The 24,504-nt window shown below is 39.4% G+C and overlaps 1 protein-coding gene across 2 annotated transcripts in view; it reads left to right on the top strand.

Moving 5' to 3' along the window:
• The window catches only part of RNF144A (ring finger protein 144A), a 68,226-nt gene extending 45,420 nt beyond the window's left edge, over positions 1-22,806 (top strand). For both annotated transcript variants that reach the window (XM_082049971.1, XM_082049972.1), the window contains 6 exons: positions 8,721-8,825; positions 9,019-9,079; positions 10,148-10,355; positions 13,904-14,051; positions 15,358-15,447; positions 18,498-22,806. In XM_082049971.1, coding sequence (XP_081906097.1) covers positions 8,721-8,825; positions 9,019-9,079; positions 10,148-10,355; positions 13,904-14,051; positions 15,358-15,447; positions 18,498-18,629 — 744 coding nt within the window. In that variant the 3' untranslated portion in view covers positions 18,630-22,806. The remainder of the gene's footprint in view (positions 1-8,720; positions 8,826-9,018; positions 9,080-10,147; positions 10,356-13,903; positions 14,052-15,357; positions 15,448-18,497) is intronic.
• Positions 22,807-24,504: the final 1,698 nt, after the last annotated feature.

Raw genomic sequence — 24,504 nt, forward strand, 5'->3', positions numbered from 1 at the left:
ACTTTTATATAAACGAATCCCCTGTTTCAAATGTTAAGTAGCTGTAAGTCTTCATTTCCTTCCTTTTTCCTATTAAGACATTCAACTGGAAACAGGCACTTGTTTTTCAGGTTAATTCAGTTTGTGTTGCTTGGTCCTACTTGTGATTTCCTCAGCCATTGATTGCTGTGTAGCAAAGGATATTTGCCTTATTCTAATATTTCTCAAGCTCAAGAAGTCATCAGGGCTCCTCTTTCAGGGATAGCTCTCACTGAAAATAACTTGAGTCCCTGATTTTTTCTTGCTTCACCTTCATTCGTTGACCGATGAGCTGATGCTGGCAGATCCCTATCCTCAAACTGGCTGCACCCAAGCAGAGGGGTGCTACACCTCATCCCTAATGTGAATATCTTCTCTGTAAGTTGTTTGCATCCATTAAGTGTGTATCAGTGCCCGGTGTGGTATTTGGACATATTGTCAGAAGCATTCGGACAGAGGTAAAGCCAAAGCAGCAAAATCTGCACTGGTGGCCACAGCCTCAATCAGCAGCTGTCTTTGCGCAAACTACAGTGGCATCTGCAATGGGCGAATCTGTGCTTCTGGCAGGCTGCTGGCTATTTCCCATCCTGAGATTCTACCAGCTGATGGGAGCACAAGGACTTTTTGGACACGAGCAATTTGTACAGTTTAGGAAGGATGATCAGGTAGTTTGTCCTGAGAGATGGAAGCACAGGGGCTGCATTTATTTTCCCCAGCCAAGATACCATTTGGTCATCATCCACAAGCAAGATGATGTGACTGGATTTAGACTGACAAGATGGGCTATAGCGGGGTGTAGCAGCTGGTGCAGTCTTTAAAAAATGACAGTGTGGGGGGAGGAAAAGGCATTTACCCTTGGCAATTTTGAACAAAAAAGCATCTTTAAAAAGAGGCCAAGTGTTGGGCAGGTGGAGGCAGGAAACCTGTCATACAGAGCTTTTTCAAATTACTTGTCAGTTTGGAGAAAACATTTATTACCTGTGACATTACCCCTGTCTGATCGTAGCCAAGGTCCCTTTCCCAGTGCATGCCTTCTTGTTCACAGCATAGGAAGCCAAATTTGGGCACTAGATATTTCGCCATTGCAGAGCTCTGGAGTGCCTTACAGGTGCTTGTGTTAAACTGAGTGGAGGTTTTGTATGCCTGTGTAACATTTTTGTCTCAGCAACAAAATAAAGGATATAAAGAGCAAATGTGTAAGAATGTTCTGCATTACTGCTTTCAAATCATACACTTGAAGTACTGCATGTCAAGATAAATGACTGCTTCCTTCCATGATTTATTCTTAAGGATGATGAATCAGCTGCAGGGTTAATAACAATTGGAATTTTGACAGAGGAGATTTCTTTGAAAGTAGATTATTGTCTCTGACAAAATGTGTATAGAAGTGGAAATGACCTGTTTTAGGTCAAAGTAGAATCACAAACATTAAACATCTGTCTAATGTACATCTGTCTCTGAAATCTAGGTGGGTTTGAGTTTGAATATAACTTCTGTTCTTGGATTTGGTCAGTATAGCTGACAGTATATCTAATAAAGGTAAAAAAGGATCTCTCCCGCAATCATGTGTATGCCTCAAACAGATCTTTGTGATTAAGTATGTGTAGATATTTTCTAGTAAGTCACTTGTTAACCAAGTAGTATTAGGATGATACTAAAAAGACAGATTGTAGATCTGCAGTAGAGAATTATGCACAATACAAGAGTATTTCAGAGTTGAGCCTGTGATTAAATAAGTGTAGATTTGAGCAGGATTATAACTACTACTTTACACAAAAAGACCACATAGCAGGTTTGAAAGAAGCTTAAAAGCTCTCCAAGAAACCTACCTTCTTTTTTTTTTTTTTTTTTTCCCCATGTTTTCTTGTATGCCCTAAGTGTACCGTGGAAATTTGGCAGGAAGTAATTTTCTTTCTCTATGAAACACTGAGCTTAAAAGTGCATGAACATTCCTGGTGCTTTTAGAATGAGCCACAAAAATATTAAGAAAAGTAGTATATAACAGTTATAGATGGCTACAGGAATTCCCACTCTTCATAAACAGAGAAGACTGTGACTCAAACCTTGTTCTATTGTTCTTCCCTTCTCTCCAGAGAACAGCCCAGCTGCAGGCTGCTTATTTTAGGGGATTTATTCCTCTTGAGATTATCTTTGTCTGAATATCCCTACCCATGGCAAGGGAGTTGGAACTACATGATCTTTAAGGTCCCTTCCAACCCAAACCATTCTGTGATGCTATGGTAAGTAGAAGGTCTTTCTAGAAAGTGACATTTTCTTCAGGGAAGAGTGCTCTAGTCCAGAGTCAATTCGCTGTTTGGACTAAAGGAAAGGGGAACCATTTTTCCAGGAGTATTAGCCTCCACCTAAGACATGGACACCTGAATTCATCTCTTTGGTGTATTTGCAGCAAGACATATTCACTTACTCATGCAGGATTGTACACTGCATCATATTTACTATTCTGATCCAAAGCTAAAAATGTGCATTACATCACATCACCTGAAATACTTACAGACAGTGCGTCGACCAACATAAATACCTATCCAGCAGACTGACTGCAGAATTAGCTTAGTGGAATTACCACAGAGCAGTGGCATAACCTCGGTATTACACTGTCTTCTGGCAAGAAAAGGTATCACCTTCTCAGTATTCATTTGTGACTAATGTAATGAAAAATACCTGGGATGTGGAACAAAAAGATGTTACAAAATACTATCAAAAGTAGTTTTTGCATTATATTTCCTCGTATTTCTTATTCACCTGTGTAATCTCATCACATGAATGTTGGGCTTTGGCTTCATATCCTTTCAGCACAAAAACTGCCCAAACCGTAGATTTGTAGCTACAAACCACTGCCAGATAAGTGCTTCTCACTCAATATCTTCAATATCTTTTCATGTTCTTCATGTTTTCTCAAAATGTGAGGCCAAAAGAGATCATTACATTCATCCAGTCTGATGTCAAGTGTAATGTAGACCATAAAATACCAGCCATGTTTCCTGATTCTTTGTGTGGTTCAGTGCAAGTTTATATAGATATCTGTATATGTATATGTATTTTGAGAAGTTCATCTAATTCTTATTTGCAGATGACATAGAATTTGCTAGACTTCAGCAATTTAGTCTACATATTAATAATCACATTACTTGGAAACATTTTTCTTGTTCAGTTTGAGCTTTCTTCCCATTATTATTTTCTATTCCCCCTCTTTGCATTGAAACCTAAGTAAAATAATTTTAGAAACAGATTTTTACTGTTAAAAAAGTCTGCCTTGTTCAAAAAGCCTGTCAGCCTTTACTTTTGTACATGTAAAACTTTTAGTGGTTGTCTGCCCAAGGTGAAGGGTTATTTTCCTGGTTAATATTTGTGCAAAATAGCATCTCCCTTTGTCTATCTTTACTTTAATATTCACCTTTACCAAATGCATGGTAAAATATTCATTCCTTTTCTTTTTGAGAAATTGATAAAGGTGAGTTTTGTTTTCTTATGTGTTTTTTTTTTTCCCTTTCAGTTTTATCAGTTGGTGTTTGGGTTCTTTTTAAAATGTTTTAACCAACACCAATAATTTTCATGAAGTACACATTTCATTTCAGGATGGCTGTGGCCTCATGCCAGCACTAAAACATATTTAAAGTTTTAAGAAGTAAACCAAATGATACGGTGATGGTATTTCTGGCTCTGCAATTCTGTTATGCTTTTTTGGCCTTTCCAAATCCATTGACTTATTTATAGAATTTCCCATATGACTTGGCACTTGCATATGCAGCATTAGAATAGTCAGAAATCTGCATTTTGACAAAATCCACCTAGTAACTGTTAAGAAAATAATACAGGATAATATTTTTGCCTGTCTAACTCTCAAATAAAAAGTTACATCTTGAAGAGCCATTCCTTGTCTCCTGCAATAGTAGCAGTAACATGTTCTTAATAGTAAATTTATTGTAACTTTTCAAAAAGGTAATGCTCACCTATTTTGAAAAACGAAGATGTTCACCAAAAATACCTTCAAGTGTTTTTAATTATGTGCATTGTGTATTGTAAAATTACTTTAGGCATAAAATCCACACATTCTTCCTGTCGAAGTAAACAGTAGATAAATGCTGCCCCAGATGGAAACAATGAAAGTCATATTCCTTCTTGTGAATAATGGCTTTAGTTTGGTTTTGGGTGTCAAGATAAACAAGTCAAAGCACCATAATCAGAAATAGACATAATTGTTGCTTGAATTATCCTAAAAAAATCCTAAAAGCCAAATGTTTCAATTCTTTGTATTGAAATTTTGTTGTGGTCTGTGCAAGTTTGTTAGAGTTAGATGCAGCAGTGTAAATTTATGTGTTATGGTTTGGAAATTAGGCAAAAAGTAACCATTTTGATTCTCATAGAGTATTTTAATCTCTATAACATTAAACAAAACGATGTGCAACATCTACCTTTCTGTGTGGTGCAATCCTTGATGTACAAAGGTTAGAACCAGAACTCATAGAGCTCTAAATGTTAGGTTATGCTTGGCAGCCTCACAAAGGAAGCAGTTCCTTTATTAGCCATCTATCTATAAGGCTGAGACAAAAAAAAAAAAAAGTGTGGTAAAACCACTTCTGAGTTGTTCTCTCAGTTGATCCTTGTGAGAGAGTGGATCTGGGCCAAAACTCCTCATTTCTGCCTTTCGTCATGGGGACAGCAGATGACAGTAGGATTCTCAGATAACCAGTTGAAAGAAAAAGTCATCCAGACACCAGAAAGAACAGCAGTGATGTGCAGGAGAAGGGCAGAGCAGGGACACACAAGGAATGCGCATAAACAGGGAAAAACGTAGGTGTGGTGGTCGGGGGAGCTGACTGGTCTCTTCTGACTGATCTTACACGATACATCTTGACCTGCAGTTTATATAACCTTATATCAAGTTTTAAATATATTTTTTATATATGTATGTTTTATATATATAGTTTATATTGTCTATACATAGTTTATATATAACACATATGTTGTGCAGTGCTTTGCTTTCCTTTATCTACAGGAAATTACAGAAGTTATATGGCAGTTTTCATGGGGTTCCTTGACTGACATTCATATATGGTAGTATATTAGCATCCCCTTTTAATTTAAAAATATATTAAGTTGTAAAGTGAATGTGAAGGTATAGATCTGTATAGTTAAGTCACCCAAACAGCCTTAATAGTGTCCTAGAATGCCAGCATGTACTAATTGTTCTTTTCCTCCCAGGAGTCATTTGGTACGCTGGGAATATGTGTGTTGGACAGAAATCAGAGCTATTACAATTACCCATTTACTTGTTGCAACTGGAATGTAAAACAGAGTAACTTGCCCAATGACTGTTATAAACTGACATGTTTTAGTTCTGGATTGGGAAAGGAGCAGGAGCACACACATGGTTTGTTACTGTAGCTTGACTAACAACTAAAAACTTACCCACTTGGTCCTCTGTTCTTGCTGGCGAGGAAGATCTTCATTATTTGAGGTGAAGATTGTCAGAGTACAGAAATGAAGTACAAATTTCAAAGGAAAGAAAAGGAAACATTTCCTCTTATGACCTGCTTAATTCAATAAAGAGTTACTTCTTGTGGAATGCCAAGTCTTTCCCAGGCTTTATCCTATAGGACTGTTTGCATAAGCAGAAACGTACAGAATAACCACCATCCACTTTTGATAGGTTTAGATTATCTCCAAGTGTGACTTACTTATATAGTGTTTAGTTATTTAATTATGGAAATACAATGAGGTTTTGTTCTGGTTTGGTTTTGTTTTTGATTGTTTGTTTTGTATTTTTTGTGGTTTTGTTTCTTTGTTTTGGTGGTTGTTTTTTGTTTTTTAAAGAAAGTAACAAGTGGAATTTAGCAAAAGTATTGCTTCAAATAAAGCTATAAATAAAGCAAATAAAGCGTTGACACACAACCATTAAAGGAAGAATCAAGATGCTCCTCAGCATATTAGGTTTATAAGGGTCAGTGTACAACAAGGCAGATGTCTTGTGAACTTATTCCAGCCTCAGCCCTTAGATACCTAATTTCAGCTTCTGTTTTCTCTGAGAAAAATCAGTGCAATACAATTAATTTTTAAGGGTTTTTTGGATGATTTACACTCTGACATTTTTCATTCATCCTGTACAATGCTTTATTGCCATAACGAAAAGGCTATGAAGGTATTTTCTTCCAGCAGGGGATCAACTACAAGCTGCATAGAAAATGAGCAACATTTTATCTCTTTCTATTTTTTTTTCTATTTTTTATCTATTTTCGTGCTTGCTTTGTAATTAATTTTTCATAGTATATAACTGAGTGGGGAAGTCCTGAGTGGACAGGGTGTTTTATCCTCTGACTAATTTACAGTGATATTTCATGGGCTCAAGACAACATTTTGTATTCCCAGAAGGTATAGGATAAGAAGGGAACTTTGGGCTGGTTTCGAGGAGGTAGGGGCCGGTGCCACACTGGGGGAAAGGGAAGGCCTTTGACACTGCTTGTGGCAGGGATGAACTGTGTCATTCCTTGGAGGATGTGAGGAAAGGGAAGCAGATCAAATACGCTTTGGCAATAGTCCCGAACAGGTTGAAGAAGAGGATTAACCACATTAATGATTAATGATGGCAAAGCTCATTCAGCTTGAAAAGTACTTTCTGTAAGTGCTAAGTGCTCACATTAAAAATGTATGCATTTTCATTTTAATCCACACATGGCGTCTGCAGATGGAGGGGAAAGGGAAGAGCCAGCAGTGTCATTATGGCAACACTAATACCTCAGTACAGCTGAAATCACAGCTTGCCAAGGCATGCAAGCTAGGACCTCACTGTTGCAGAGCTCAGCCGGCTGTAGTTGCTGCTGGTGGTTCTCTTGAACTGCTCCACCACACTCTGCAGAGTTCTAAGCGAAGGCTTGGAAACTTTCTGCAAGTCAAACATCTGCTAAGTGAGGAGTTGTCTTTGTTGAATTCCTACTGACAAAGAGGAAGACGTAAACCATAATCTATCATGTGGATTTTCTACACATGTAAAACTTTTAAAGATGTAAGTTATCCAGTTTCTGTTTTTCCTTTTCAAAAAATAAACCTGTTGTCTCTTGAGTAGGAGATGCAAGAAAGGGGACTCTGACAGAAACAATTTGTTGTGCTATCAAGGTGGTGGCAGGTTGTCACCAGAACAGCTGTGTACCAGGGCAGCAGAAATTATGTGGGCAGGAAGTGAAGTTTTTGCTGCAATCAAGCTGTGAGAGGTAAAATCTAGAATAAAATGTTAATGTAGGTGACAGGGTCTCTGAAAGGAGCTGAATAGACATACTGACAAGCAGAACAGAAAGAGAACAGGCTGAATAAGTAGAGCCAAAGTCTGGACCTTGGCAGCTACAAGCCACATACAAAGGGTTAGGCTGGAAATGTGCTTATGGGCCTGTTTGATGGTGTGGTTGGAGGAAGAAGCGGCTTTGTGCTCTGCCCTGCATCTAGGCATGCTGGACTCGATGAGGCTGATGCAGCCCTTTGCCTTCCCAGGCTGATGGTGAGTTGGTGGTTACAGACCTTCTTCAAGTTCTGTCTGGAAATGGTACTTGAAGTCCCCATTTTGCCAGCTTGCTGCAAAAGTGCCTAGTCCTTCTCACCTCCCACCCAGCTGTATGCTGAGCTTGTTTTCTGTCTTCACTCTGCTTTTGGTCTAACCTCACTTTTTATTCACATAGCTGGTAACAGAGAGTTAGGGACCTACTTTCTGTAATTGTCTCCAGTTTGGCACTGCCAGCTGAGCTCCCAAGCAAGGTGAGAACTCCACAGGGTGACCCATCTGCTGGAAAGCAGACCCTCCTTTGCTCTTTCTCGGTCGTGTCAGGCTGGTAGAAGTTGCATGGTATCTGCAGGGTGAAGGATATCTCTCTATCACTTCCCATGCCTCCTCAGCAAACACCTATGAGTAGTTCTCACCTTGATGTGGGGAGGTGGAGAGGGGTGTTTGCTCTTCAAGAATAACGAGGTTTGATCTTAATTTGCCCTTAGTCTAAAATACCCGCCTATTTTCTCTGTTGATAGTCGTGCTGTGCTGCTGTGTTAGATGCTGCATTTTCAGTTATGACTTGGGCAAAATGCTGTGGTTGCTAGGGGAGAAAAGTATTAGTATTACCATTATTTATTATTCGGTCCCCATGGAAACTGTAGCTCTTCTGGGAGTCCTAATTTTCACATTTTTTCTTTCTATGGAAAAGATATAACTTTAACCATGAAGTTCAAATAGTTATTTTCTAAAAATAGAAGGCAAGATATACCACTCCCTTTTGCTTCCTGGTATGCTTGACAGATGTCTGTCTATGGGTAGTTACTGCTTACTAAGCTGTGTGTGGTTTCCAGTCACGTAAAGATTTTTGGAGTGTGGTTAATCTAATTTTATCTTGGTGGTGGTTTATTATTTTTTTTCCTCTCCTAGCTTCATTTGATTTGTCTTTTTCCCCATTACTGTTACTTTTAAATTTGTTGCTTATTTTAAAATGAGGAAGAATTACTTGATGGGGAAATGAACTTGCTCTTTTCTTTTTAAAGATACAACCATGGCAAAAGCTATGAACATGGCCCGTGGTTCTAAAAGGAACACAGTAGTGTCTGTTTTTTCAACAGAGTTTGAGTTCTTCAGATTTTAAGAGGAAAATCTGTTAAAATACTTAGTGATTTATTCTTGGTGGAATAGTTAACTCAAGTCTTTTGCTCTCTTACAGTGCCTAAAACAGTATGTGGAACTTTTGATCAAAGAAGGTCTAGAAACTGCAATCAGCTGCCCTGATGCTGCCTGCCCAAAGCGAGGTCGTCTGCAAGAAAATGAGGTACACTTCAGTTGCAAAGATGGTTTTTTTTTTCCAGGATGTTTAAATGTGTCTTGCTCTATGTTACAACTGCCACTGTTGCCAACATATGTTTTTAATAATTCTCTAAAGGTCAAATATTTTGTCTCAGTTTGTTAAAAATGCCTTAGATTATTGCTGTTCCTAACTGGAAATCTTTTCCTTCCTTCAACAGATTGAGTGCATGGTTGCATCAGAAATCATGCAAAGGTATAAGAAGCTACAGTTTGAAAGAGGTAACACATGTAGTGCTACCCATTGCAAGTCAGTGTAAATTATATCACTCCAGAGCAATCCCATAAATCAGAATCTGGCTCTGCACATGTTCACGCAGTAGCATTGTGCTTTAATTGTTTGGTTATCACAACCCTCACTCCTCCCAAAAAAAAAACAAACAAACCAAGAAAAAATACCTCCACACCACCATTGTTTCTGTTCTTGTCTGCGTGATTCCCAGCATTACAACATTCTGGGAATGAGCTAAGGAAATAAAATTACTGCGTGTTATATTGCTCTATAAGTAAGGGAGGGAATGACTGCTATGTAGAGCTTTGCTGTTTGAGTCAACTACCAGTATTCTAGGGGCTGGTGAGATAGACTGACCCCTTTTATGAAGCCACCATTGTCTCTTGCAGTGGCATCTGGTGCAGAATTATTAGGCAGTTCTGTGTGTAATGATAGCATGAATCTTGTTAATTTTTATGAGGACAGAGACACACTAAGTGCCTATGGGGATATGGAGCTGTGTACCACAGAGAACTTAGTGTAAGATTTTGCTGAGGGCAGGACCCAGCCTAAAAACCTCTGAAGTCATTGGTAGGCTTTTATTCACTTCAGTGGCTTTGAAACATGAAATGCTTACCAGTAAGCAGCCTGCAAAAAAAAGGATGAAACTGTATAACAGTCTTATGCTCTTGTTTATCATGTGGTTACATTAGGGCAGAGACCAACTTGAAATAGAGTCCTACTGGGCAAAGCACTGTAAAAATACTTTCTGATGGATTATACCTGTGTGTAGTATATGCTGTATGTATCTTCAAGTACAACTGAAGAAAAATACATCTCATTCTCAAAACCAGTGAATGAAAGTAAGCAATTAATTCAAATGCTGGAAACTCATTTTAGTTTGGTGCCTGTTTGCAAAGCAGGCCAGATTTATGTCTAAGTGGGTAGCAAAAATTAAAAGGCTTCTTTTGAAAATGCATGTCTTCAAATGCCCTGCCAAGCAACCTCAGTTTGAAAACATTATTCTGGAAGGCCAGTCTTATAATTGAATTTTGTTCTTTTATGCCCATTTTTTACAGAAGTGCTTTTGGATCCCTGTCGGACTTGGTGTCCATCCTCTACTTGCCAGGCAGTTTGCCAGCTCCAGGAATCAAGCCCACAGGACCCCCAGCTCGTCCAGTGCAAAGCCTGTGACATTGAGTTCTGCTCTGCTTGCAAATCTAATTGGCATCCAGGTCAAGGCTGTCAGGAGAGCATGCCAATCTCCTTTCTTCCAGGAGAAGCAAGGTAAAAGATTGCAAAATCAAGTATTTAGGAGCAAAACACTCAGATCTTTGAACAAACTGGATTATTAATAATAAAGAGACATTTTCCTGATATTTTGTTTTTTAAAGCTCTTTCCTTCATTTAGTCATTCCTGTTCTTTTAATGCTATATTCCAGAATTGGATTGGCCTTGGCAACCTCACTCCTTGCTGCCATTCCTGGCAAAGCCTCTGTTAGCTGCCTTTTTGCCCCAGTGGGAAAAATAGGACATGCAGGTAGCCCATGAGCTTCCCTTCAGACGTCATCTTGTTGCTGCTGTTGTTCTGGACAGCGTGAGGGTTGGTTACATTATACCAGGGAGTATTTTAGGATACTCTGATACCAGAGAGTGTTTTAGGATACTCTGCCAGTCATCCAAACTGCTGCACATTAGGCAGATAAAGATCTTAAGTTACGTTTCAAGCTGTTACCAGTGGCATGGTGCAGCCAGTGAATAGGAAAAACCACTGTGCCTGTGTTCCACTTAATGTTTGGGCTTTTTCAAAGATCGTGTAACAGTTCAAGGTATTGTTAAAGCCATGGCCAGCCTTGGACGTAGCTATTCACAACTAGTCTTCCTTCGGGATTTGCTGTTACAAATGTCTAGTTAGGATGCTGTCATAGAATCATTTAGGCTGGAAAAAAACCCTTAAGATCATTGAGTCCAACCATTAACCTAAGACCACTAAGTTCACCACTGAACCATGTCCCTAAGCACCACACCTATACATCTTTTAAGCACCTCCAGGGATTATGGCTGAACCACTTCCCTGGGTAGCCTGTTCCAAAGCCTGACAACCCTTTCCATGAAAAAAAGTTTCCTAATATCCAATCTAAACCTTCCCTGGCACAACTTGAGGCCATTTTCACTTGCTAGTTGAGAAAAGAGACAGACACCCACCTCACTGTGACCTCCTTTCAGGTGGTTGAAGAGTGCGATAAGGTCTCCCCTCAGCCGCCTTTTCTCCAGATTAAACCCCAGTTCCTTCATCCGCTTCTCATAAGGCTTGTGCTCCAGACCTTTCACCTCCTTCATTGCTCTTCTTTGGACAGACTCCAGCACCCTGATGTCTTTCTTGTAGTGAGGGACGAAAAACTGAACACAGTATTTGAGGTGTGGCCTCATCAGTGCCGAGTACAAGGCTGATCACTGCCCTATTGCTGCTGGCCACACTGTATCTGATACAAGCCAGGATGCTGTTGACCTTTTTGGCCACCTAGGCACACTGCTGGCTCATATTCAGCTGGCTGTCAATCAACACCTGCAGCTCCTTTCCTCCAAGCAGCTTTCCAGCCACTCTTCCCCAAGCCTGTAGCCCTGCCTGGGGTTGTTGTGACCCAAGTGCAGAACCCAGAACTCTGCCTTGTTGAACCTCATACAACTAGCCTCAGCCCAACGATCCAGCTGGTCCAGATCCCTCTGTAGAGCCTTCCTGCCCTCCAGCAGACCAGCATTCCCACCAAGCTGGGTGTCATTTGCAAACTTACTGAGGGTGCACTTGATCCCCTCATCCAGATCATTGATAAAGAGATTAAATAGAACTGTCCCCAATACTGAGACCTGGGAAGCACCACTCCTGACCAGCCACCAACTGCATTTGACTCCATTCACCACAACTCTTTGGGTCCAGCCGTGCAGACAGCTCTTTACCCAGCAAAGAGTAAGGCGTACAAGCCATGAGCAGCCAGTTTCTCCAGGAGAATGCTGTGGGAAACAGTGTCAAAGGCTTTACAGAAATCTAGGTAGACAATATCCACAGTCTCTCCCTCATCCATTATGCAGGTTACCTTTTCATAGAAGGAGATCAGATTGGTCAAGCAGGACCTGCCTTTCGTGAACCCATGCTGACTGGCCCTGATCACCTGGTTGTCCTGTATGTGCCATGTAATGCCACTCAAGATGATCTGCTCCGTAACCTGCCCCACAGTCACACTGACAGACCTGTAGTTCCCCAGATCCTCCTTCTGGCCCTTCTTGTAGATGAGCATCACATTTGCCAAATTCCAGTCAACTGGGACCTCCCCATTACACAGGACTGAAGACAAATGATCGAAAGTGGCTTGGTGAGCAGCTCTGCCAGCTCCCTCGGTACCCTTGGGTGGATCTGATCTGGCCACATAGAACTGTATGTGTCTAAGTGTTGTAGCAGGTCGTTAGTCATTTCCCTTTGGATTATGGGGGCATCATTCTGCTCCTCATCCCTGTTTTCCAGCTCAGGATCTGGACACCCTGAGAACAACTGGTCTTACTATTAAAGACTGAGGCAAAGAAAAGGCATTAAGTACCTCAGCCTTTTCCTCATCCCTTTTCATGTTTCCCCTCGCATCCAATAAAAGATGGAGATTATCCATAGTTCTCCTTTTGTTGTTAATATATTTATAGGAGTGAACTGTTGGACAAATATTGTAACTTTTGCAACCTCTTTTTGTGTGTACCTGACCAGAATTGAACCTCACTAAAATTCATGGCAAGGTAAAAAACTGAATCTGTTTTCCTTAGTATTTTGGTTGCTTTTAGTTTTTGTTTCATGCTTCAGTTTTTATTTCATTGAGGTTTGTTTTTTCATTATTTTGGAGCATAATGTGCCAGTAACAGTTTGTGCTACCATGTTTTTGGATTTTTTTAATACAGTTTAGGGATTCAAAGCGTATTTCTGTAATATGGTTGCCACCAGTGTGATAACGAGTGTGTGTTCTTTTGTCTTGCCCATTGGGCAAATCAGTCCATCAGTCAAGGGCCAGTCCTGTTTTCCAGCAAACAGTTTATTCCCCATCAGTCATTCTTGCATCTCCCACTTGCAGTGGCTGCAGGAAGTGTGATTTGTTAAGATACATTTTACTTGTTGATCTGCATAAAGCCTGCACATGGTAGAAAGCTACTCAAGGGACAAAAATGTTCTTTCAGTGTTTCCACATTCTTCTGTATTGCGCCCACTATATGAGAGGACATGCTACAGTTTTGCACAGTCATGCAAGACAAGAAGGGGCAGTGCTGATCCTAACTCATGAGCCATGACTGGTTAGGGCAGTGTTTAGAGATGAAGAGATCAGCTCTGGAAGGAATGGCATGCCCAAATAACTTCATGGTTCCTGATTTGGAGGGAAATTCCTGGGGAGATACTCAAGAATGGCAGCAAAAAGTGCCCCAGTCAAAAGGAATGTAATGTGAGCTTTTTGTGCCACGTTATTCAGCTGTGGACTAGCTGCTGTGTATTTGATATATTTCAGGAGAAAAATGTATGATCTCTGTTACTATCACTAGATAACAAAAACAGCTGGTAAAGTATGTTGTAAAGAAAATGTCTTGATTCTTAGGTAGACACTGTAGTCATATGTTTGAAAAATAGAGTACAGCCAAAATACCTGAGTAACAAAACTCAGTTGAATACCTGGTTGTTTACTAATTTATCTTTTTTTTTTTTTTTTTTTTTTTTTTTAAATAAAAAAGTAGGCTTACCTTCTTAGCACAGTTCTTAGATGTTTTATTCTTCGTGGCTACACATGTTATTAATTCCTCACTTTCTTCCACAGTTCAGTGTTTAAAATGGAAGAAGATGATGCTCCAATCAAACGCTGTCCGAAATGTAAAGTTTACATTGAACGAGATGAAGGCTGTGCCCAAATGATGTGTAAGAACTGCAAACATGCTTTTTGCTGGTACTGTCTGGAATCTCTTGATGTGAGTACATGCCATGCACTCTGGTTCTCAGAAGCTCTGAAGTTCATTTCTTTACCATCCAGCTCTCTCATTAATCAGTTAAATAGTAGCTCACTATTCTGCCCAGCTTGGTAGACTGTAACCCACCAGAGCTGATGCTGGTGATTTGATAGGATTTGTATGCTCTCTTTTACTTGGCTGACCTTTGTGATCTTAGGATTTTGTCTATGTATTTGAGTCAAGAAATAATCATTATAAAGTAAAATTTTATGAAAAAGTCGTTTGCAATCTTTACATGGTAACTAATCTGGGTTTCGGGTTTTTTTTTTCCTGTTTTTTTAATAATACTTCATTTAGTACTGACTTTCGATGTTCTTCTTGAAGAAGTTACAGGACAAATATAGCGGTGTTCTCAGTCTGTGGAAGTTTATCAAACAAATTTTAGATTTGGTGTGTCACCGTGCGGTAGTCTAGCAGTCAGATTTGTTTACCATTAATTGTATTCTGTGGGACAAAAAATAGATCTGACATATGAAATAGAATACAATGTTCTCCTAACACCAGGAATTTGTCACTCTATAAGTTGCTGCTGTCATATGTTTATGTTTTTATAAAATCAGCCTGTTATCATGCCCAGGGATCAGAGTATTTACAATATACAACATCTGTTTTCCATGTCATCTGTTTTATTTTATAGCATCATTAACAATAGCAAAGGAAATGTTTTAGGTTCCTGGTAACTACTCTGACCATTCAAATCCTGTGGTTGTCCTATTTGAATGCTTTACTAACAGTCATCAAGTCACAGGCTTCTCACATGCTCAGTTAAAAGCAGTGCTCCCTTGGTACTAGCCCTGCTCTCTTGGCCAGTTTGCAAAAGGATATCAGGACAGTTAGGGAAATAATTTCTTGGAAATCTATATTGTCCTTTTATTCTTCAGCTAGTAAAAGGAAGCAACTTGGGGAAGTCTGCAGAACAAGTATTCATTTTCCTTTGTTCTTTCTGTATGTGTAAAACATATGCACTGAGCAGCTTATCTTCTTGGAGCCTCTCGCTAAACTCCATACCAGCATTTAAATATGAAACTTGAGAGCCTTAGGGAGAAGAATTCATTATAGATCTACAACACTTGCTAAGCAAACCTGTTTGTGAAGGTGCTTAACTGTAAACACTTTGGAAAGGTTGGAACTGGCCATATCCACTTTACTAAGCTTTTATCTTCCTGTACAAATTCTGGTTACAAGTTCTCAGGAAACAGTATTTTGTAACTTGAAGAACACTTTGTACTTCTGTTTATTACCTACCTCTTCATTTAATATTTTGTAGGATGATTTTCTCCTTATACATTATGACAAAGGACCTTGTCGAAACAAGCTGGGACACTCCAGAGCATCTGTTATCTGGCACAGAACACAGGTAAAACTCAGATCTTTAAAAACTCTATACAGGTCTCCTGTTGTCATAGTGCCTTCCTTTGCCTTACTCATTTTAATACCTGAGGGTAAAATTCTGTGCCAAATGGTAACTGATTCTCATAACAGATTTAAAGAGGGCAGTAGCTTGGAGGAGGAAGAGTTAGTTCTCCCAGAGAGGACACTCCTTGTCAGAAAGCCACTGAGAGCTATTGGACTAGATGATCTTTGAGGTCCCTTCCAATCCCTAACATTCTGTGATTCTGTGATTTGCAGAGCCACTTTAGTGCCAATCCAGATATGTTCTCAGTAAACCTGGAGGACAAACTGGGTTGCCACCATCCAAACTATTAATAGGGAAGCTCCTCCTACAACTGGAAGGGAATTAGTTCAGTACGCTCAGTGGCTGTGGACTCCAGTTGACTTACACATGTAGGTTGGACGGAAGGTAACCTAGTGAGCTAATCAGTAGTTTCAAACACAGATTCAAATTCACAAAGAGTGTGGTAGCCTCTTGTAGTCTAGATCCAGTCTTCTTGGACCTAGCATGAGTGCTAGTAATGGAACAACTCTGTGCACTGCTTCGATGCATACAAAATAAATGCCAATATGTGACTTGGTCCAATCCACTGCATTTACAGTCACTTCAGAGATACAGGGCCATCTGGCTATCTGAGTCATCCCTTCCTAAATTAACTGTGTGCCAGTAAATATCTACCTTAGCTTGAGATGAAGTGTTTTTTGTGAAATACAGATTTCTTCCATTTGAGCATGAACTTGAAAGTCTAGAGAATAAACTCCAAGTCTAGAGAATAAACCACTAGTCTGGACAAATGGCTAAACTGAAACAGAAGGAGAAGAATCACACCACTCTGCCTCCACATGCACTCCTGAGTGCCTGAGCTATAGGCTGGGTTTTGCTTGGGTTACCCAATGGTATCTTAGGAAGTGTGTGGGTACATAAGCTTTCTTAATATACCTGTAATATGAGGTGATTCATGTGATACTTGAAACCTGTTCTTAGCCACAGCAGTTAGTGCAAATATGTTTGATGAACAGTATGTTTGTTCTGGTCGTTGTTGGGAAAGAAAGTGATAAATCACCAATCAGGATATAATTCTGCTAAACCCACTAAAGCCAAATCAACATTGCAATTGTTTCTTTATGTTAAGTTCCTTTCAATATTTATCTAAGGCAAATTGAGGTAAGCCTTTGATTTGTTGTGTGTGGATTTTAAAAAATATTTGTTTTGGCCAGAGGGAATGGCTTGTTGCTGAGAGAGAGGCAACTTCTTCAGAAGCAACAGAACCAAGCACAAAATGAGTAATAGCAGGCAGTTTTATTAAAAAAAAAAAACCAAACAAACATACAAAAGGCATCAAAAAACCTACACAAACAACAACAACAAAGTAGGTTAATGAATTATTTGTGGCATATTGAGCCTGAAAGGAGGGTTTAAATTGATATCTCATACAAATTACCAGTAGTCAGTTTGGTCCACTGAACTGCAGACTTCCAGCTTGGCTCCTTCTGACCAGTGCACTCTTAGCCTGGGTTGCAAACAGCTGGGCAAGCGCATGTTGTCTCCGAAGAGCAATACGGCTATAGTTGCAGCTCACAGTTTTTAAAGGAGATAGGAATTTAGGTCAGTACCTCAAAAAAAAAAAAAAAAAAGTAGTGAAACGTGCACACATCTAAATCTGAAAAAGGAATCGCCCTTGGCAAGGAATAAAATTGTTAGGGCAAGGAGGTTTGAGCTCCTTTTCCCTGGAGGGCCAGAATCCAGGGTTGGGGACTGCGGGGCCGCAAGAGCAGCAGCGGGCGGCGAGTCCTGTTCCACAGCGCCACCTACTGCACCCCGCCCGAACACCCTGCACACTGCAGCTGGGAAAGTACGGACGTCATAATCACAACGAGAAATTGTCCGTGGCTGTCAAAAGTAGTGGTGAATCATCTCATCTATACCATGGCTAATTAAATATTTGCCTGTTAATTGAAGCCGTATATCTAACCCTGGCTAGGAGAATTCTTTAGTGAGTACTGCACTCTAATTTGATTTTGCCTTCCGTTGTGAGGTTTTGCTAGCAGATTAGCATTCCACTCCTGCCTTCATTATTCAAAATTATTCACCGACACTCGTATGTGAATACATCTAAATTATTTTCGCAAATAATCTGCAGGCGTATTGTTGCAGCATTACTCTTATAGTTGCCTGTGGCAAATGGGAAACTTCCTCAGGCAATGAACTTCAAGTTGAATTTTTTTTTTTTATAATTTTCCAAATTTAAACTCTGTAGAAACTAATAAAATTTGGCACGCTGACAGGATGGACAGGTCTGTGGTCCTCTGCCCATGCTGGGAAGAAGTTGATCAATAAATGTAACTGAAAAAAATGCTTTTAGATAAGAGTTATATTGTGTCCCCTGAAGAGCAAGATGAGCTCAGGTCTGACTCCAAAAAGCTATTTGGCATATGCAATGTCCTTCAGCAGTCCATAGTATTTGTGATCTCTGGCTGAGATTGCCAAGCTTGTGTTCCTACTGATGGGAAGTTTGTGGGAGTCATAGAATCATTTTGATGGGAGTCTTCCCGTATTCTCTGTGAACACCACCAAAACTTTGATCATTTTTTGGAGATTTCTCCAGCAAAAAGGGGAGCACCTGAAAGGAGGAGTCTCTAACTCTTGTCCTCTTGATATTTAATATTTAGGCTTGATCAAGAAAAAAGTCTCTAGTCAGTTGCTTCTTTAGTTGTTTGAGATACAGCAAAACTCAAAAAAGCAAATATCCACCTGTATCGCTTTGAGGGAACTGAGTTATGTGGCAAGGCAGGGTTCTGACTGGAGCAATGGAACATGAACGTGCGATCTCCAATCTCACTCACATTTGCTGATCACAGGACCTGACTGTAGTCTACACCTGGGGAGAAGTCCTGGCTCTGGCAAGGTCAATGACATCTGCTGAGATGCTTTTGAAGGACATTCACGATCCATTGGTGGCAGCAGAATCTAGACAATTGTTATCGCTAATGCAGTGCTATTCCTTTCTCTTCCAGGTGGTAGGAATTTTTGCAGGATTTGGTCTTCTACTTTTGGTGGCCTCTCCTTTCCTTCTGCTTGCTACACCTTTTGTTCTGTGCTGCAAGTGCAAATGTAATAAAGGAGATGATGACCCTCTACCTACCTAGACTTGAGAGAAGATTGGACTCGTCACAACATGCGTTTTGATTTTATCATTGTTGTTGATGTTTCCCTCTTGCACTTACTTTGCTGTAGCCTTACTTGCCCTGTTCTGCTTTTCACTGACATGCAGTCTTGGTTCCAGGAACTGTTGTTACTACCATTGCATAGATCAATTGATAATAGACAAGGAGGGTAACAGAAGGCGAATTTGGTGCTAAAGGGAGACCGTGGATTCAGATAGCTATCTGAAATGAAGAGGTGATATTGTTAAAAATAATGCAAAAAGTTTCCGATGCCCTGCTGGTGGACAGGGAACTGTGCTGAATGACATCAGCAAAACAAGCTAAAGATGCATACAATTCTGAACTTTCTGCGTATCTGTTTGCTTCAAAATTTGGTGTCTTATTTCTGTATATATTTCAGTTGCCTGTCATTTAAATCAGATAGTCAATTTAGTGTGACTTTATTGTGTTTATTACACATCTGTTTTTGTTAAAGCCATCACAGTGTCCTTTTCAGTACTGATTTTACCAAGTATAGCAAAATCAATAAGGTGCATATAGGCCATCCTATGCCTTTCTTGAAATTTGGGGAGGGTTAGAAGGACAAAGTTGGTCCTGTTGCCTTCCAGGACTTTTTTGAAGTCTTATAAGAAATTTGTTTGAAAGCTACATTTTAAAAATGCATTGATGAAGCTGTAAGGTTGAGTGGTGACACAAACCTTCTGTCTAATCAAGGTTGTTTTAAAAATGCATTGATGGTATTGATTACTGCTGCACCACTACTGTTTTTCTGAAGCGTTATTTTTTGCTGTTGTTTATGGTTCTGCTACACTTACAGGGCTACGTAACTTCTAAACCAGGTATCTTAATCTTTTTTTATATATAGAGATATATATATAATCCTATTTAAACCAAATGTGTAAATAGCTGTGCTATTGAAGTATTTTGGAAGTTCAAGATAGCTTGCTTCTGTCTTTAGGGCAATTATTAAAAAATACAGGACTAACTTTACTATTTAGCAGACTCTTGGGTTATTAATGAATCTTTCCTTTTAAGTATAAAAATACATCAGGGTTATCCCCTGTAGTTAATAATAAAAATGCCTGGGATATTTGTGGAAGTTGTACTTTACATTTAAACTACTTAGCCCATTTTCAGAGTTAATATCGTGTGATGTATGGTGTATGCTGTTAATAACAATGCTGTGACTAAACAAGTTTTCAGTTGAAAAATAATCACTTGATTTTAAAGTTTTGCAGAATTCACAGTGCTGTTTTTCCAGGGTAGTAAAGTGCGATAGTAAACATACTATTAGTCATTGTAGTTTCTCTTCGGAAATATTTTGTTGAAAACCATTTTCCTCTGGTTTTAAAGCCTATAAAAATTTGACTAATAACTTCTTGCCATTAAATATGGAGCATCTGAAACAGTGTGTATGTGTGTAGTAATGAAGGAAAAAATTCTTTTGAATAGCTTGTGGACTGAAGTTTGACTGTGTTTTTTTCATCGTCATTTATTTCTGTGCATTATCAGTGTACTGAGATGGATGAATATGTTGAAGCCCGGATAACTTTGCACTGAATATGTATTAAGACCCTTAAATGCAACTGCTTCTGCCACAGGCTTGGAATATGTTTTCATAGCTCCAGCTTAATGACTCCTTTCTTTATTGTCTTTTGTTTTATACTATCTATCTGTTAAATAAAAAGACTGGGGTACAAATTTTGAAAAGGGCCACTGTCTTTTTATAAAACTACTCTTGAATTTCTTCTCCTCCCCCTTCTTCCAAATTTAATGGTATCCAAATTCAAACTGTATCTAACCACAGATTTTAGCTCCAAGTGCTACAGCTTATCTGCAATTCACTTATTTGGCTTGATTTTAATGAGTTCAGCCGTTATAACATGAATAAAAAGGGCAGCTGATTTCTAGCAAGTCTGAACTCCTTGTGACATCTTCAGATTGTTTATGGCAATGCACATTTCAGATCTTTACTCTTAAGATCTGTTCATGTTATCACAATATTTTTAGTGTTTTAGCTATCTCTGTTATTAAAAATTGCTTAGTTGCTCTAAAATATCTGTAGGGAAGTCTGGATGGTGCATTCGATCCCTGTTTGCCAGCCCCTAAGGGGTGTGAGGAGCACCGCTGAGCTCAGGGCTTGTCTGGGTCTGGCAGCAGTACTGGAGTGTCCTGGTATAAGGTTTATCTTCTCTGTGCCTTTCTTAGAGACAGCCTTTATGTGGCAATATAGTGAAACCCCCATAGTACTGTGTGGCCAGTTAATAATCAGTGTCAAAATTAATGCATTTCCATGTTTAAAATAAAAATAAGTCCTTTACAAATACAGACATTTTCAAATTGTAGTTTATAATTGTTCACAGGTAACAGGCTGTTGGGATAGACTGTATGCCTGCATATATTTACCAAATACCTAATCCTTTCAGTTTGCTAAGTGTAATTCCATCTGTATTCTTCTTGGGATTTTTTTGTTGTTGTTTTGCGGCCCCCCCTCCCCTTTTTTTTTTTTTTTTTTATTTAATATGCTGATTTGTTTCCACAGTAGCAGCTTCTGGCAGTGTTGAGTTTGGAGTGTTTTTATGTTACAGCTTATATTGATAGTGTGACATTTAATACTCTGAAATTGAATTGTAAATACATTATTTTAAACTCTGACATTTAAACCCCCTGCCATGGAAAAGTGAATGTTTGTCTCTCCTGCTTTTCCAATGAAATTCTGTTACAGCAGCTTTGTCTTTGTAGATTTTCATGAGAAAAATAAGATTCACTGTATGACTTCTGTTGTGTTTTTACAGTTACGCTATTATTTACTGTTTTTTGTATTGTCTTAAATGCTGTTTTTAATGGAGTTTGCAACAGTACATCATTTTCATGTTCTGTTGGGGTAATGTCCTGTCGAGTGAGCATGGGACTGAGTGTGGAGTCCAGACTCCAGAGGCTTTGCATCTCCTTAGACTTGCCATTCATTAGTTAGGCTGAAGTCAGTCTTGAGAGAGCCCAGTAGCACATCCTGTGCCGACTTCAGTGACAGTAGCACTGGGTTTTCCCAACATGACATTGGACAAGTCACTTATCTGCTTTTATCTCAATTTAACCATCTTTTAAATGGATGAACCTGTGTTTACCTACCTCACAGAAGGGCTGTGAGGGCAAATTCATTCATTTTGAGGCTCTTCGAGATTATGTGATGAAAGATTATATATAAATGCTTACTTTAGTTTTTTGTTAATATTTCAATTTTATTCATGTTGGCATTCATCCTGAAACCTCCTACTACTGACTTTAGCATGCCAAGAATTTGAGATGCTTTCCCCCACATACCAAGCAGCATGATCTTTCCTCAAATACTCCAGCTTACAAATCAGGCAAAATCCCAAATCAGAGCTGACGGGATCGACTCTCAGTTTACAGTTGATCTCCTGATACGCAGGAAACACAATCAAAATTAGTGAAAAGCTGTCTTGTTTATGGAGCTGGCAGGGTAAAATATTCATATATCAGAAAAAGATGAAGTGCTTTTGATTTAAAATTGTTATGGACAGGAAAATAAAAATGAAGTATTGTGCATTTCATCTGCAGGTCTTTTGCTGTATAGGATTAAATATATTTAATTCAGGCCTTTCTTATTCCAGTGAGTTGCAGCATGCATAAAGCTTTGTGCAGGTTTGCTTTTTTAAAACCAAAGTTTGCACATTTCACATACTTAATCTAAAATCCTGAGGAAAACAGTTGATTACAGTGATAATAAAGACATCAATTGCTTAATTGCTAATGCACTTGTACTAAGTAAGGCATGCTGTTTGTGTTTAGAGCCCTGTGGTATTCATTATTGCTTTGATTTGTATCTCTCTCTTATAAGAATTCCAGGAACATTAGGTGCGGGTACATGGTACATAACTGAACCTTTCTTGATCATTTTGTCATGGATGTATTTTAAAATTGTATAGGGATAAGCATGAAGGAGTCATGCATATGTATAAATAATGTATTGGACCAGTGTAAAAATAGTTCTGTTGATGTATTTGAAATGTAAGTACATTTTGTGCCACTAACACTGTGATGTATAAAAGAGCTGTTGAATGCCTTTTAATGTTGTGTTTTGTACTTTGAATCATATTGAAGAGTTTAATTTGTAATTTCAATAGATATTTTAAATGAATATGTCTCCTGTGATTCTTCATAATGACTTTTCAGTGCTATATGTTGGCTAAAGAAAGTGCTTTTGTTATGGTAGGACCTGCTATGCTTATCTGCCTCTCCATCCTTCAGAGCAAGCACAGCCTGTAGCCTGGAGACCTGCTGCTTCACTTCTAGGCCTAACTACGGTTTCTGACTCATCGCCACCCAGCTCAGCCCAAAAGAGTGAATCTGGTTATCTCTAGAGCTCATTTGACTCACAGCTGGATCTTTGGTTCATCGCCTGTTACAGTCTACTGACGTACAATCCAGCTCTGAGGATCTCTTTGAGACAGGCGTGTATGTTCTTGCCCCACAGATTAAGGTCTGGTGGATCTCGCTGTGAGTAGCTTGTATTCCCCTCAGTTTCAGGGTGTGGAGGTGAAACCTTTAAAGGGAAAGCCCAATCCCCTGAACAACAGAGCATACTTAACTCTCTGACAGTGGGAACTGACTCTCATGTTCTTGACTTCATCAATAGGCCCTTTGCATTTTGCCTGAGCCGCAGTTTAAAACGCGGTCTTTCCTTCAGTCCCCATAGTTTCTTTCTCAATTGTTGGGATACACTTTGTCTATATCCATGAAAAAAGCACAGGCACAATTTCTTAAAAAAAAATGATGTGCTTAACTCTATCCATAACTAATATGGATGTATGTGCTTTACACCTGACAATTTAAGAAAAATAAAGGCCACATAATACCTACTACTCAGTCATTCCTTTATTTCATTTTCATGGAGCATAATGATTTTTCTTTCGTAAGGGAAAGATCAGTTTAGATATTTTGTTCAATTAATTGGGCAGAAAATAGTCTAGATGCCTCAAGGGGTTTTGACCTATTCTGGGAGCACGTATTAGAACAAAGCAACCTTTCTGCTTTCTTCCTCTGCTCCCACAGTCTGTTGCTTCCAATTAGGGTATGTTTTACTTTGCAGTTTTCTTTTAGAGAAAAGAATTATTTCTCATTCATTTGCAATTATCTTGTAGTTCAGTAACGTTTAGCTCCTGGGCATACCTCTTTAGCTCCATGGCGTGCTGGTTGTGAGGGGTAATGGTACAGGTTACTTCTGGGGAGATTCTGATTGGACATAAGGAGGAAATTTTTTGCAATGAGAACAATCAGCCATTGGTAAAATCTCCCCAGGGAAGTGGTAGATTCCCCAACATTGGACACTTTTAAAATCCAGCTGGACAAGGTGCTGGGCCATCTTGTCTAGACCGTGCTTTTGCCAAGGAAGGTTGGACCAGTTGATCCTTGTAGTCCCTTCCAAGCTGTTACTCTATGATTTCTTCACTCTCTCTGTATGGTTCAGCTTACCTCGCTGTAGAAGGATATTTTACCCATGCCTTCAGCTGTGTGACTGGGTTTCCACACAACAGGTCAGTAATCAGAGAATCAAGCACTGCAGAAACTCAGAACGACAGACTTCAAGGTCTCAGCTGTCTAGATTTAGAGCAGTGTAGTTGCATTCTTAAATGACAGACTTCTAGCCCCTGTACACTCTAGTAAATAGAGCATTTCCAGGATCATTCACAGTATCACAGTATCACAGTATGTTTGGGATTGGAAGGGACCTCAAAAGATCATCTAGTCCAATCCCCCTGCTGGAGCAGGAACGCCTAGGTGAGGTCGCACAGGAACACGTCCAGGCGGGTTTTGAATGTCTCCAGAGAAGGAGACT

Source organism: Streptopelia decaocto (assembly GCF_964273445.1).
Source record: "Streptopelia decaocto genome assembly, chromosome: 3".
Lineage (NCBI taxonomy): Eukaryota > Metazoa > Chordata > Aves > Columbiformes > Columbidae > Streptopelia > Streptopelia decaocto.